We start from the raw sequence: 14,919 nt of genomic DNA on the forward strand, positions 1-14,919 counted from the left end.
CAGCATCCAAGTATAATAAACACCACACTTTTAGACTCAGTGTAGCCGTGATATATACACTGTTGGTCATAAAGGTGGAATATTTTTTCTTCTCAAATTTTAACGGCATATCCATTACAATGTGCGTGGAAAATGACATGTTTGATGTATGTCAATCACTTAACTTTGTTATCATGACGCTTACACACACTTACAGTGATTTTTAACAAGTATGTCTAAATCATTATAAACTATGGGCATGACACAACATTGATAGCATTATAAAAGAAACTTTATCAATGGAATATTTGTTTGAATAAAATAATCAATTTTCCAGATGACTTCCTTTTGGTGATTACATTGACAAGTTCACATCAAATTTAAGTTATTGTTCGATTTCACTAACATCGGGTACGTCCACTTCGGGTATATCCACCCCTAGCACTAATCAGAGCGCGTAAGCGTTGTGGCAGGCTGTTCACCAGGTTGTTGATGGTGTCGACAGGTATTGCTTCCCACTCTTCCCTCAACGCAGCTGCCAACTCCTGCAGATTTTGAGGAATGACCTCGCCGTTGATGGCTCGGCCTATAGGGCATCACATGCATGTTCTATGGGGTTCATATCTGGCGAACAAGCCGGTCATGGAAACTGCTCAACCCCCTCTGCCTCTAGGAATTCTCTAAATGCAGCTGCCCTGGATGTGCGGTCTAGCGTTATCAACCTGCAGTCGGAAATTAAACCTATGCACATGTTTAGCACATGGAAGGCAGTGGAACTCCGATATCTCCCTGTAGACAGCGGCGTTCACTTGTATAGATAAGTAAACGCCACTCGTGAGGCCATCCGGAACCACTTGTGGCGTTTCTCCACCGTAATGGATTCCGGCCTAGACCATCACTGAGCCTCCTCCACCTTGGGTTGTCTGGTGGACACAGTCATCCCAAAGTCTTTCCCCAGCTAACTGACGAACTCGCTGTCTCCCATCTCTACAGTCAAGGATGAATCGGTTCTCGTCCATGAAGATAACGTGTTGCCAATGTCCCAGTTGAAGCGTCCCGTGCTGCCTGGCCAAAAGGAGACGAGCTACCTTGTGGCAAACCGTCAGGCGTGGACATCTAACCAATCATAATCGGTAGCCATGTTGTATCAATCTGAGATTGACTGTTGATCTTTAAATGTTGGTTCCATGATGTCTCCTCTACAAGCGTTGAAGACGACTCGCGGGTAACTTACGGTTTCTGGGCTAAGATTCAGCAGTTGGCGATCATCTCTTGTTGTTGTCAATCTGGGATCCGGACGTCCTGGTGATTTCCGTGGCCGCACATTTCCTCTCTCACGATGACGCTTGATTTTAGAGACTGCGCCGTGTGAAATCCCTAGGATTTCTCCTGTATGAGTCTGCATGTAGCCCTCATGCCTAAGCGCTACCACTCTCTCGCGCATAGCCGTCAGTATTGGACCAGGCATAGTCTATATAGAGGGACTCTGGATACCGATTTTTAATGCAAACAGTACAGGGGACTTGGAGAAAATAAACTTTCTCTACACGGTGCAAAATCGGCAAAAAGGACAATATTTCAAGTGCACCTGGCTTTATAGGCTGCACAAGGTCACTTTGTTACGTAATAACACATTCTGGGGTAACATTACGTAATAAAATACATACCAGCTTGTCTACAGACAGTCTTTTAAATGCAAACACAACTGTCGACTTTTATTCAATACAAAATCATTCCACCTTTTTGACGAACAGTGTAATTGTATGTTATGGCTTTATTTTGTTATTGTTCTCTCAGTATCAACACTTGAGAAAGGGCGGCGAGACGCTCGAAAATTTGTGTGCAGAAATAAACCGTTGGTGATACAGCATGAACTTTGTTCCAGTTTTGTTACATATCTTTATATATATATATATATATATATATATATATATATATATATATATATATATATATTAAATGGGTTAGTCAAATACCGGTCAGTGATTGGCTAAACACAGTCACGTGATGGAAGTACATTCGTTTATGTTCGCCCATGGGCGACCATTCTTGTAATGTTCTCCCATGGGAAAACATTTTCACGTAACAAAATAATGACAGAACGCCTAAGACCACGCGCGCACAGTGAATTTGGCTCTGCGGGATCGAGCGATCGAGTGCGTTGTGCTGGTCAGAGCCTTGCTAGAAGCTTGAAGAGGCTCTGGTGCTTGCATGGTGGTTGTCGTTGACGTATTTGACGTATTTGACTAACCCATATAATACAACAGATGATGACTTTTTTGTCGGGAACATGTACCAAACGTTCCACCCTCAGGGTTTGAAATGCTATTTCGGGTGGATATAAGTCCCTCGACTTCGTCTCGGGACTTATAACCTCCCTCAATAGCATTTCACACCCTTCGGGTGGAACATTCGTTATGTTCCCTCCCCCGCCAGGAGTATTCTATATAATAGGGCCTATAGGATTCAAACGGTATGATGCACATTCTGACTGTTTCACGATCCGAAGCTCATAGAGTCATTCTAAATTCTATCAATTCAACTGATCTTACATAGGGAGGACAACTTTTTGGATCGCATCGCTCAGTCCTATGAAGTTGTAGGCACTGTTTCACCATGGAGCTATATACAACACGTAGCTCCTGACCATTGTTTCACCAAGGAGGTTTTATACATTGGAGTTCCAACTGGCTGTGATTATTCAAACAGTTGTCAGATTTATATTGATGTACAAAGGAATTCCACAGGTGCACTTGTGCCTTTGATGATCGATGTTCCTTGCCGCCGTCTTGCTCAGCATTCTGAAGATTAATTTTGAACGTTATCATAACTTTGGCTATATTTTGCTTATCTATTTATTAAATGAAATGAAATTTCAATTAATGATAAAGCATGTAAAATAAAAGACATTTCCGTCCAGAAATTTGCGCAAAAGTGTAAATCTGAGCTGTATCGTGTGAAAATGTTTAAAACTGTACCATCCTGGAAAGCTGGTTTTATCACTTTCCCGCTTAGTTTCCACAAATGAAACTAATATGGAATAATCTTCGAGTATAATTTTTTATTGATAGATATATCAGATTAGTGCCCGCATATGCCCAGTCGAGTAATTTTCATCTTCATTTCAGCATTTTTTGCTCAATTTCTATTCGCGCATCCTCATGTCTGTACCACCTACCTTTTATAAGAAGGGATAGCGAAAAGTAATTACCATCACAAAGAAATATCTTCCTTTGAAAGTGGCTAGTGATTATGCAATGAGACACGAGTCAATTGTCTTCCTATCTGCGCGGCAGATCCTGTTTTGCACATGCTTCAAATATTTTTGAGCGGCGGCTTCGAACATCTAGCAAAGGAAATCAGACGGTTGTGACTCCATTCTCTAGAACCTCCTTGGTTTCACCAAGCCATTTAGGGACAAGCTGATGAGTTTGCCCCCATTTACCACGTTGGAGTCCGGCATCTTTAAAAATGTTGTTATTCTTCCCAACTAGATCGGATCTGAGCTCTGCATGCTCTGTTGCATAAAACGATGTAATCAAACATATTATAGGTCAGAAAAGGCAAACGTAAAGCAGGTATCAGCTAATCAGAACTGAGGGTGTTCAGACACCAATAAGGCCTTATGTTTGATTTCTGACCTACGTTTGACCTCAACTTTTCTGCAACAGGACCCTGAATCTGTCCTTTGAACATTGGGTACATTATTGTTTGGCTTGAGCACATAGTTGCCAGGATTATAGTGAAACAGGGTCCTGGGGTCTGTTCCTATTTAGGCTTTAAAATCAATCCCAAGCTTAATTTAGCTGATGTTAAGGACAATTTTGAGATTAATCAGTGCTCAGTCTAGGGGAGAAATCGTTTCACTGAGTCATTGATAGGAACAATAGTGGCGCCAACCGGCGGCCACATTATAGAATATGATTATACTCTTGAGGTTCTCAAAGAAAAAAAAAGGGGGGGGGGGTAATGACAACAACCATGGCTTCTCCGAGGTATTATTATTGCGTCTGGACCAGTACAAAGTTAATCTGAAAAGAAGGAGTAACATTTTTCTGAGCAAAACCATGAAATTTGACCAAATCTTATATGAAAATAAAGGAAATCATAAAATGGAAAAGTTTCGCTGATTTTCATAAAACAGCTCTTGATAATAGTCGATTAATATGCACATAGTGAAATGATGATGTTATCCCCTCACAACTGCGCCATACAGCTTGTACATAAAATTGAATTTTCACTTTTTTGTTCAAACGCAGTTATGCCCCAGTCTCCAACCCTGATATATCTGATTGATCATTATTTTGAAAGTCAATCAGCCAGGAATAACACTGTTGATACTTTACACTTTCATAGCAGAAAATTTGAATTTTTTGACATTTTTGCACCACGATCTATGGAAAATTGTGACATTATCATCTCACTGTTTTATATATTTATATCAGCTGTACAAAATGTCATATAGCTCCCTTATCTTTATTGCAAGTTAATTGACTAAATTTTCACTGTTTTGCCTGTCATTTTACTTTTACTTTTTAGACTAACTTTTAACTGTAATAGACTGGATTTCCGGTCTAAGGGGGGGGGGGGGGTCATTTACCCTTGCTACCACCACCCCCCCCCCCCCCATTCCCCTATAAAACGTTCCGCGGCCCCTGCACAGTATACTTCAAGCTCGCCTATAAGCCAGTTCGGAGTCACTGTAGCTCATGGGCACATTGGTCCGAATGACCTTTCTTTTTTCTCAGTTGGTTGGGGGCATTCACTCATTTTAGAGCGACATAATGCGTAAGCTTTACATAACAATTTATGGAATTCATTGATCCTGTTCAAACAAAGAATGAACTTGCGCAGACCAGATGACCACAATGATCCGTCAATTAACACGATGGGAAAGCATCCATTTCATTATTTAGCATTGTATGTATTAGCAATCTCTTTCTATCGATATTGTCAAATACCATTTTTGCTGTCAGGTGGATGTGCTGGCAAACAGCATTTACAAGGTTACATGAATAATCATTATATCACAGATGCTTATCGCAGTGAATTTAAAAACCAACATACTAGTCCATGGGCCAAGACCCGAAAAATGGGTTGTTGGTACCATCTGAGGTGGCACAACCTTTTTGGTGTCAGTTTGTTTGTTGGGCATAGATATGCTTATCAAGCTATGATAGCATTTCCAAATGAGTAGCTTAGTCATAATAAATGAATTTTTAACCAATTTGGTCTCGTTTTTATATCCCTATACTTCTGAATCGAAACTAAACCGCTGTACAAAGAAGAGCACTGCCTCCTGTATGTCCACAGGTGTTCTGTTGTAAACGCGGTGCGCTTAGTCTTTATTCAAGGCAGCGAATGGAATATCCAAAGGGTTATGATGTCCACAGCTGTCACGCGGTGCGCTTAGTCTTTATCTAGACCAATGTACCGTTACCATATTTAAAGTTCCTCATAAAAGGGATTATCTATACTGTTTTTATACGTACCCTATCAACAAATACATCAGTTTTAAACAAAAATCACTCTGTTCATTTACGATATCATTCATTATAATGTATCGTAGTGTACCGGTACATTGTTTTTGCATTATCTTATATTGTTGGAGGGAAATAAAGCGACATTGGCGTGGTGTCAGCGTTTTCACCGTAGCGTTTTCGCTGGAAAATGATAAATAATTGAAAGATACGGTAAAATTCACGAGGAATTGCTTTTGTTGTTGTTGTTGTTTTTAGATAAAAGGATATACACTGTATCATACGCTTTGGATATTCCCTTCGCCGTCTAGAATAAAGACTAAGCGCTGTGGACATCATAACCTTTGGATATTCCCTTCGCTGCCTTGAATAAAGACTAAGCGCACCGCGTTTACAACAGAACACCTGTGAACATACCACAGGGCTGCATTTTACAGCTCTATGGAACATACAGAAGACAGTGCTCTTCTTTGTATAGCGGTTAGTTTCGATTCAGAAGTATAGGGATATAACAACGAGACCACATTGGTTAAAAATTCATTTACTATGACTAAGCTACTCATTTGGAAATGCTATCATGGCTTGATAAACATATCTATGCCCGACAAACAAAATGACACAAAAAAGGTTTTGCCACCTCAGATGGTACCAATATCTGGCCTGGCCCATGGACTATACCTGTTGGTACGAATGACCTTTCTTCTGCTCATGCGCAAAGTGGAACTCCGAACTGGCTTATTGGTCTTTGTTCCTAATGCTGTTTTTCTTTACTAATGTGATATTAAGGAGAATGCAATGTGTATCATTGGAAATGCCGATTAGCATGTACACTGTACATGCTTTTATGCACACATACACACACTCCGTGGGTTCCATCCCCCACGATAAAAATTTGATCATGTTGACCTGGGAATGTATGTGATGTGCAAGTGTGTGCGTATATACATGTGTCTGCACGTGAGTTTGTTTGGGTGTGTGTTGGTGTGTGTGAGTGTTGTGTGTGTGTGTGTGTGTGTGTGTGTGTGTGTGTGCGTGTGTGTGCGTGTGTGTGTGTGTGTGTGTGTCAGTTTCTGTCATAATGTGTAAGCCACTTTTTTTCTTTGAGTTTCGTCATTTTGATTGAGATAATGCAAATTTTCCTACGTTTATCGGGTGCTGTTCGTTATTCCGAAGGTTCGCTATTCCGAAGGTTCGTTATTCCGAAGGGTCGTTAATCCGAAACACGCAAATTCCCTTTACCTAGAGGTTCGTTACTCCGAAAATTAAAAAGGGTTAATCCGAAAATTTGCGGCGTTATTCCGAAGGTTCGTTACTCCGAAGATTGGTTAATCCGAAAATGAAATTCGGAACAATGAACCTTCTGAATAACGAATCTTAGGCATAAAGAGTCTTCGGAATAACGAACATTCGGAATAACGAGCTGTAACCCGTTTATCTAGGACACAACAACGTAAGCGCATGAATATTGTACTGTTTGCAATAACACATTCTATTAATGATTGATTTTGTTGGATGGTTGTATTGTATTATGAAATAGAAAATTCGGTGTAAATGTATGAATAATGGCTTGCTGCAAGTTATTGGATTGGGTGACAGGTAAGTGTATGCAAGATATTCAGTAAAAGCGCATTAATATTACTTACAATGTGATTTATTTTCTGGAATCGTATTATAACAGGGCCTACCTGTGTATCAGGAGTGCATGTAAGCGCGTCAACGTTGTATGCGATTTGATTAGTTTTGTCGAATAGCTATTAGATATTATACCACTAAAGGACATTCAATAACACCGTGTGCAATTCGACTGTTTTGTGAAATAGTATTGTAAGGACTGCCTGGTGCATTTCCCTTATCCTTCTTTGAATATTTACTTGCGAGAATATCGGTGAAATCGCGCATGATGCAGAATCGACCATTTAATATTCGCTGAACTAATCCTCGGTAAAGGACATAAAATAGTTATTGTGTGAAATTCCAATTCCTATCTATTTTGTAAGGAGGGTCTCGGTAGGCTTTAATATATATATATATATATATATATATATATATATATATATATATATATATATATATATATATATATATACATATTCAGTATAAATATATATATATATATGTATATATATACATATATATATAATATATATATATATATATATATATATATATATATATATATATATATATACATAAAAAAGATGAAAAAGTAGAGTGGTAATGCATTTTGACAGTCCAACAGTGCTATTTATTCAGAACAAATTTTCGACGATACATTCGTCTTCCTCAGGGTCGACAATGACAATTCTGAAAGAATTCTGAAATGACCCTCAGAATTGTCATTGTCGACCCTGAGGAAGACGCATGTATCGTCGAAAATTTGGTCTGAATAAATAGCACTGTAGGACTGTCAAAATGCATTACCACTCTACTTTTTCATCTTTTCTACACTGGTACCAACACGCGGACTACAAGGATCATTCTGTTTGTCTTGTAAACGTGATGTTTTCTTTTTCGCATGTGAAATAAAATGAATATGATTTGAATTTGAAAATTCGATGGGTTTTACATATTAATATCTGCATTCCATTAAGGCCACTAATATACAAATAAGACAGAGGACTGAAAGGGCAATACAGTTTAAAGAATAGTTAATTGATATTTGATTTGATTTGAATTGAACTGAAATTGAAAAACGACTGATATGTTGAGGACTAAATTTCTTTGTGAAATAGATGCAAAATAAACTTAAATAAATGAAATGTGTTTACCTAGGTTATAGCTCGTTATTCCGAAGGTTCGTTATTCCGAAGTTTCATTGTTCCGAATTTCATTTTCGGATTAACCAATCTTCGGAATAACGAACCTTCGGAATAACGCCATAATTTTCGGATTAACGAACCCTTTTTCACTTTCGGATTAACGAACCTCTAGGTATAGGGAATTTGCGTGTTTCGGATTAACGACCCTTCGGAATAACGAACCTTCGGAATAGCGAACCTTCGGAATAACGAACAGCACCCGTTTAACCCGTTTATTTAATAGGCTTTTAAACGATTTGTTTGTGCTTTTAGATTTATGAGCGGAAGTATGAAGTATCAATATCTATGAAATCAAAAAATCACGATCCAGACAGCAGGAAAACACTTTCCTAGAACGCAATGAGAGATGATGTCAGATTTTATTGCATTAATCAAATAGGGAGTAGAGTACCCTTCATGATAGCATAGAAGATTCATTCTAATTGGATAGTGTATTGTGTGCCGTACACCTTCTCCCGTAGAGCGTAAATAATCAACGTGCTAGATTGCATCTTGCGAGATAATGGATATTAAATGCATTGATTAATGAAGTACTGTAGTCATGTCCCCAAAGCAGTCTGTCATGAACGTCAATGCCATACAAGGGGACGTAGTATAGTAGTACGTGTTTTTTGGGTTTTTTTTTTCTTGATGAGGGGACTGCATTCTACAAGCTCTGCTTTTTAGCAGTCCCCTCCATTTCCAGCAATATTGTTTATGCATTTACCACAGTGACGTAACAGATATTTGTATCTCTGTTGATAATTTACCTATATTTTTCTTACAATGTTATTCTGTTCATCGCATTGTGGTACTGATTTCATGACGTCTGTGTATATGAGTGTTTCTTTGTATTTCTTATTTGTTTGTTGGAAGTGAAATAAATTCAATATACAATATACAATATACAATATACGTAGATTGTGCTGATGAAGCACCTTTTCTGATCGAGTAGGTTGAATCATTGAGAAGATACCCATCATGACGGGATTCAACGTTAAAGAAACTCTGTTACAGAATGGATTTGACGTAATGTGTGTCCATCTTGAATAGACTGTTTCTGCAATGTATTATAGATGTTTCTTTCCTACATCAGACTATAAAATAGTAACTTAGCGTTTCATTCACCTGCTCCTTCCCATTAAGTTCCATAGGCAGGAATTTACTAAAGTTGTTGCTATGGAGGGTAGCCCGCCAGCAAGCTTGGTGATTGTTATAAGGACAAGTTTACACACACACACACACACACAAAAATAATAATAATAATCTCGCACAACCGGCCCATACTTCGATACCCCTGCATAATGAAAGCGACTCCGTGCCATAACACTGTAGTTATACGTTAAAATACGGCAATCCAGCTAACTTCAAGGATAAGCGCGAAGTCAAGTATGGGGCGCCAAGCGTTGCATGGTCTCTTTCATCACGAGATCGGTCGTTTCGTCACGAAAAATTGTCATTGGAAACTGGCAAGCCTCGAGGCTTGTCATTCTGTGGACAAAATTGTGATTTCGTGACGAAATGCATGACCGATTTCGTGACGAAAGAGATCATGTGACACTTGGCGCACCATACTTACGTACGAGCTTATCCTCGAAGGTAGCTTGAACGTAACGAATGATCGTAAAAATGCAGATTTTACGCTCTGTACTTATTCTTGACTCTTCCACATCACATTGTTGTTTCTGGGGAGACAACAACTGAACAGGCACAGGACTCTTTAACAAGAGATTTTTAGTTTAAAAAGAAAGAAAGAAAAAACTCCCCTATACGCCGACCTCATTTGACCAAAGAGGTTGAAGAGCTTGAGTTACAATTGGCTGTAATTATCCAAACAGCAGATAGTTTTCTAAGGATGCACAAAATAATTCGATGATCGGGGTTCGATCCCGCCTTTTTGCCAAGCACTAAGATTTGTTTTAAACACTAAAAGAAAGCGTCTATGTTATGTTTGTTTATTTATCAAATGAAATGAAATTTCACCGAATGATAATTACGGTATTAAAGGCATATGAAACAAATGTAAGTCCCGTCCATGAATAAATTATGCGATTTTTTTTTTTAAATCTGAGCTGTATGTTGTCAAAGCATTTGAAATTGTACCCTATGCAAAGCCATTACTATTTTCCGGATCACTTCCGACAAAAGTAATGAAACTGGTATCCCCATGGTATGATCTTGAGGTATGGTTCTTAATTTATAATTCAGATTAGTGTAAAGATATGTAAAGTCGAGTAATTTTGATAATTATTTCATTATTTTTTTGCGCAATTTCTATTCGCGCACCCCCGTGTGTGTACCAGTATGTACAGCTTATCTTTTATAGGAGTTAAATGGACGGTGAAAAGTAATTACCATCATAAAGACATAATAATCTTCACTATCGAGAGATTGGCTGATCATTATGCACTCACACACGAATCAATAGATCGGTTCTGTAAAGTGTTCGGATTTTATGCACGCTTTGTTCACAAAAGATGCAGTTAACAGCCACAATGCTTGCCGGAGGCTTGCCCTACCTACAAAGCAACAACCAAAGCCATGTTTTAACAGAAGCCCCGTTTTAACACAGCGACAACGTCAGAGCAACATTTTGCGGGGACCGTTTTAACAGGTATGGTATTTAAAAAAAAAAAAAAAAAAAAAAAAAAAAATTACCCGGACTCTACCCTGACGTTGTCGCTGTAGCTCTAGTTTGAAAGGCACTGTTATAACGGGACTTTAGCCAAGAAGGGTAATACCCGACATTACTCCGACAACCCTTCCCGTGGTAACATGCCTTTGATACACACATCACGCATGCGCAAATGTCCAAACAAAATGACACATCCCATTCCACACCCCATTCGCGCGTGAACGGGAATTTTGATATGGAAACCTGTAGCAGGAGGTTTTCGGTGTGTGTTTTGTGGTAGGGTCCATATTCCATGGTTAAAACAGGGAGGTGCTACCTCCCTGGTTAAAACGATACCCCTCGCCCTCTCCTGCATGCGGTTTTATTGCCCGAGGCGAGGATTTTTTTTTTTCCTCCGGACGTTGTTCCGACGTTGTCGAGGTAAGGTCTGTTTAAACGGGGCTTGAGTAAGTCCCTGTCTTTGGGATTTTGTGGGAGGGTGCAGGTGAGTGAAATGCTTCGTACTTCTAGGCTGTAGGAAAAGGAACATCCATGAACATTGTAATACATATTACAGAAACGGTCTTTGTCTCCATATAAATGTTTGGGGCAGCTCAAGTTTGGCATATTTCAAACATGGGATTTACAGGGATAGTAAGACTTGTTGTGACTCCATCTCTTGAAACCCCTTGATTTGATTAGATGATCTACACCCATTTAACTGCTATTGACCGCGTGGCAATAATGGGTATACAATAATTCCTTCCATAGCGAACACCTGTCTACAGCGGTCACCTGCCATACATGGCTATTAAAAACACCCCCCCCCCCCTCCCCCATAGCGGCCACATGGCCACTACAAACAATTCCCCCGAGAGAAAAGTCATGTTAAACACTCTGTCTATTGCGGAAATCTTCTATAACGGCCACTTTCTTTGTTTCCCTTGGTTGACCGCTATGCATAGACATTGGGTGATAACACTGGATCTGCAGTTGGAGAGAACAGTAGCGTACTTGTGTATAACATTCTCTCACAAGATCGACGTTCTTGTTTCGTGATTTAAGTATTTTCAGAGAAATATATAGCCTACATAGACTTCTTCAACCTCCTATCCGTTGCAATTGAAGCAGACGTCGCTTTTCGTACGAGTTTCCGTGATAAGGAATAACGTAAGCTAATTACTAGCAAGCATTTCGGTACACGCACATTCACACAGGTTACCTTAATGCTCTATATTCTTCGTGCCAGTAGTGGCGGACGGATACTGCGGAACGTAGAAATGTAGATTATCTTCCGCAGTTCAGACAGACATGATTTATATTCTCCATAAAATATAGTCCTGTCAAGTTCGTGAAGAAAAAAAAAAGGGGGGGGGGGGAATGGTAATGTCTGTAAATCAAAGAAACACTAGGTGCCTAATACCTCCTTGGTCCGAGACATTAAAAACGCCACATACCCATCAAAGAATGCTGAAGCGCAAACTGCTATGTCTACGTCATAACCACAAATCTTTTATCATGGAAAAGAGTTTTTGTCTTAGGTTCTTGTAGAATGTATTAGGTTTTTATTGTCAAGAGAAAAATAGGTGCGTTTGAGGCTATGGCAGCTGCAGCACTGCGCATGCGTGCATTTTTTCCTAATGTCACATTTTACATGTTTGGCTTTTGACATTACAGTACACACGCTATGAATTAAGTATAGATCATCGATATGATGAATAGAATGTTTTCAATTTATTCGTTCCATCTGTTTATACATTGATTTGTTGAATTAAGAGGAACATTATTGCAATATATATATATATATATATATATATATATATATATATATACAATTATATATATATATATATATATATATATATATATATATATATATATATATATATATATATATGTATATACAATTATATATATATATATATATATATATGTATATATATATATATATATATATATATATATATATATATATATTATACTTTAAAGACAGAAGAATACAAAAAAGCAACAACATTAACAAGGATGAAGAAGAACACATAGCAGAATAGTATAATGAAAGCCCAAATATCTTCTGTTTTGATAGAATTTTGTTGGGTGGTTGCAAAATCTCATCGATTTCACATTGTTAAATTTTGATTATTATTATTACTTTTTTGGGGGGGTATTTCCGATAAAGTTAATGTGTATGATACGAAAACTGGCATTCAAATAACGTTTGTCACTATATTTATTGCAATAATAATATAACATTGTCTATTGGATTAGCAATGAACAGATGGTCTTGTTTCTGGTTGGTAAAATTAGTGTTACTGCATAGTTTGTTTATTTACCTGAAAATCGCTGGTAAAGGTCATATAACAGTCTTGTAACAAAATAGCTACGTTAAGACAACCTAGATTCGAGCTTTGCTAAAAAACACTACTTCCCTGTTTGAGTAAAATTTTAAAGATTTCTGAAAGATCAAAATAACAGCAGCAACAACAACAAACACACAAAATAGATAACTGTGATATATCTGTAAGGTCAATCAGTTGCAATAATGGAAACGTATATCTGTTCCCAGAAAACATGCGTAGGCATTGCCTTGCCATTGCCTTGATTTTGAGCTTCAAAACTGAAAGGACTAATGGCTTTCTTCAATTGTCCATCATCATAAAAAGGCAAAAAGGGAAAAATGGCACAACGGTACAGTGATTTCAGTCAAGGTCCATTTTGCTTGGAGAAAACATTGACGCGTGGTTAATATTGGGCGTTATGGAAATGTTCGGTTCTACGCGCGAGCCGATTCTCTTTCGCCAACATGCCGGCAGGATGAGGGCCAACGATCGTTTGAACGCTTCGCGAAACTGTCTGTTTGTGGTGCCATAAATGAAAGGATTGCAGGCAGAATTCAGCATCGCAAACCACGTGGAGACCAAGTAGAAAGTTTCTGGAAATACGGCGCAAGCTGGAATGATTTTACAAGTCATGGTCACGGTTTGCGGAAACCAGCACAGGAGAAACGTTCCCATGACAATGAACAACGTTGTCGCCGCTTTGGCGTCGTTTCGTATCTGCCTTGCGCGCCTGGCTAAAGCTAACATAGTTTTACGATTCATGCGAGCATGATTACTCGGACCGGTCGAAATGTTTTCATTTAACTGTTGCAATTTCACCCGTCTGCGATGCGCAGAGGCGACGCGCAGTATATGCGCGTAGCTGTACGCCATAATTGTCACCGGTATCCCAGAGTTAATCCCGAGAACTAACCCTGTGTAAATGGCGTTGTCCGACCAGTCTGTGGCACACATATACTCCGACTCGATGTACATGTATCTCGACCAGCCGAAGACAGGGCCGAGACTGAATGCAAATGACTGGGTCCAGATCCAAGCGATGATCGCTGCGATTCGACGAGGCGACATAAGCTCAGCATAGCGAAACGGGTACATGATAGCAAAATACCGATCAAGGGCGATTGCACCGAGTGTGTTGATGCTCGATAGACAGACAAGACTCGTTAGCAAGCCGATGATGGTACAATAGACGTCCCCAAATACCCACTCATCGAGGATGCAGCTTACCAAAAACGTGGATATGCAGACGATGGCATTCACGAGGTCGACCACAGCCAAGTTGGCGATGAACACGGACGTTTTATTGCGCAGATTCTGTTCGCGATAGATGGCCACAAGAACGAGCACGTTGCCGACAATGCTCGTGACCATGATGCAGGTCAGTGTCAGAATTGAAACAATTACCATAGACGGCACTCTTTCGTCACCGTTGATTACAGGCTGTCCTGTGACTGCTCCGAAGTCCCATGGTATGGCACTGTTTTCGGTGATGGTCATTTTTCCAGACACGTGTCAAGGGTACTTTGATAGAAATCTAAAAAGGCTAAAAGCTGTCGTTCAAATTGATAGTGAACATGATGATAATGCTGTTATGATATAAATCTAATTGAAGGTTCTTTTGTCTGTTCAAACTTTGTGCACGATATGATATTTGCGTCACTTTGAAACCAGCAAACTCTTGATTATCGAAGTTCAGCAAGAGCTTGAAC

The 14,919-nt window shown here is 39.1% G+C and overlaps 1 protein-coding gene across 1 annotated transcript; it reads right to left on the minus strand.

Moving 5' to 3' along the window:
• Positions 1 to 380: 380 nt before the first annotated feature.
• Positions 381 to 14,707, minus strand: LOC140235348 (histamine H2 receptor-like). The gene is made up of 3 exons (XM_072315375.1): positions 13,675 to 14,707; positions 943 to 1,044; positions 381 to 565 (listed from the first exon to the last, which is right to left on the minus strand). Exons 1-3 carry the CDS (start codon positions 14,705 to 14,707, stop codon positions 381 to 383), a joined length of 1,320 nt encoding a protein of 439 aa, XP_072171476.1.
• Positions 14,708 to 14,919: the final 212 nt, after the last annotated feature.

The sequence above is a fragment of the Diadema setosum genome, chromosome 11, assembly GCF_964275005.1.
Source record: "Diadema setosum chromosome 11, eeDiaSeto1, whole genome shotgun sequence".
NCBI lineage: Eukaryota > Metazoa > Echinodermata > Echinoidea > Diadematoida > Diadematidae > Diadema > Diadema setosum.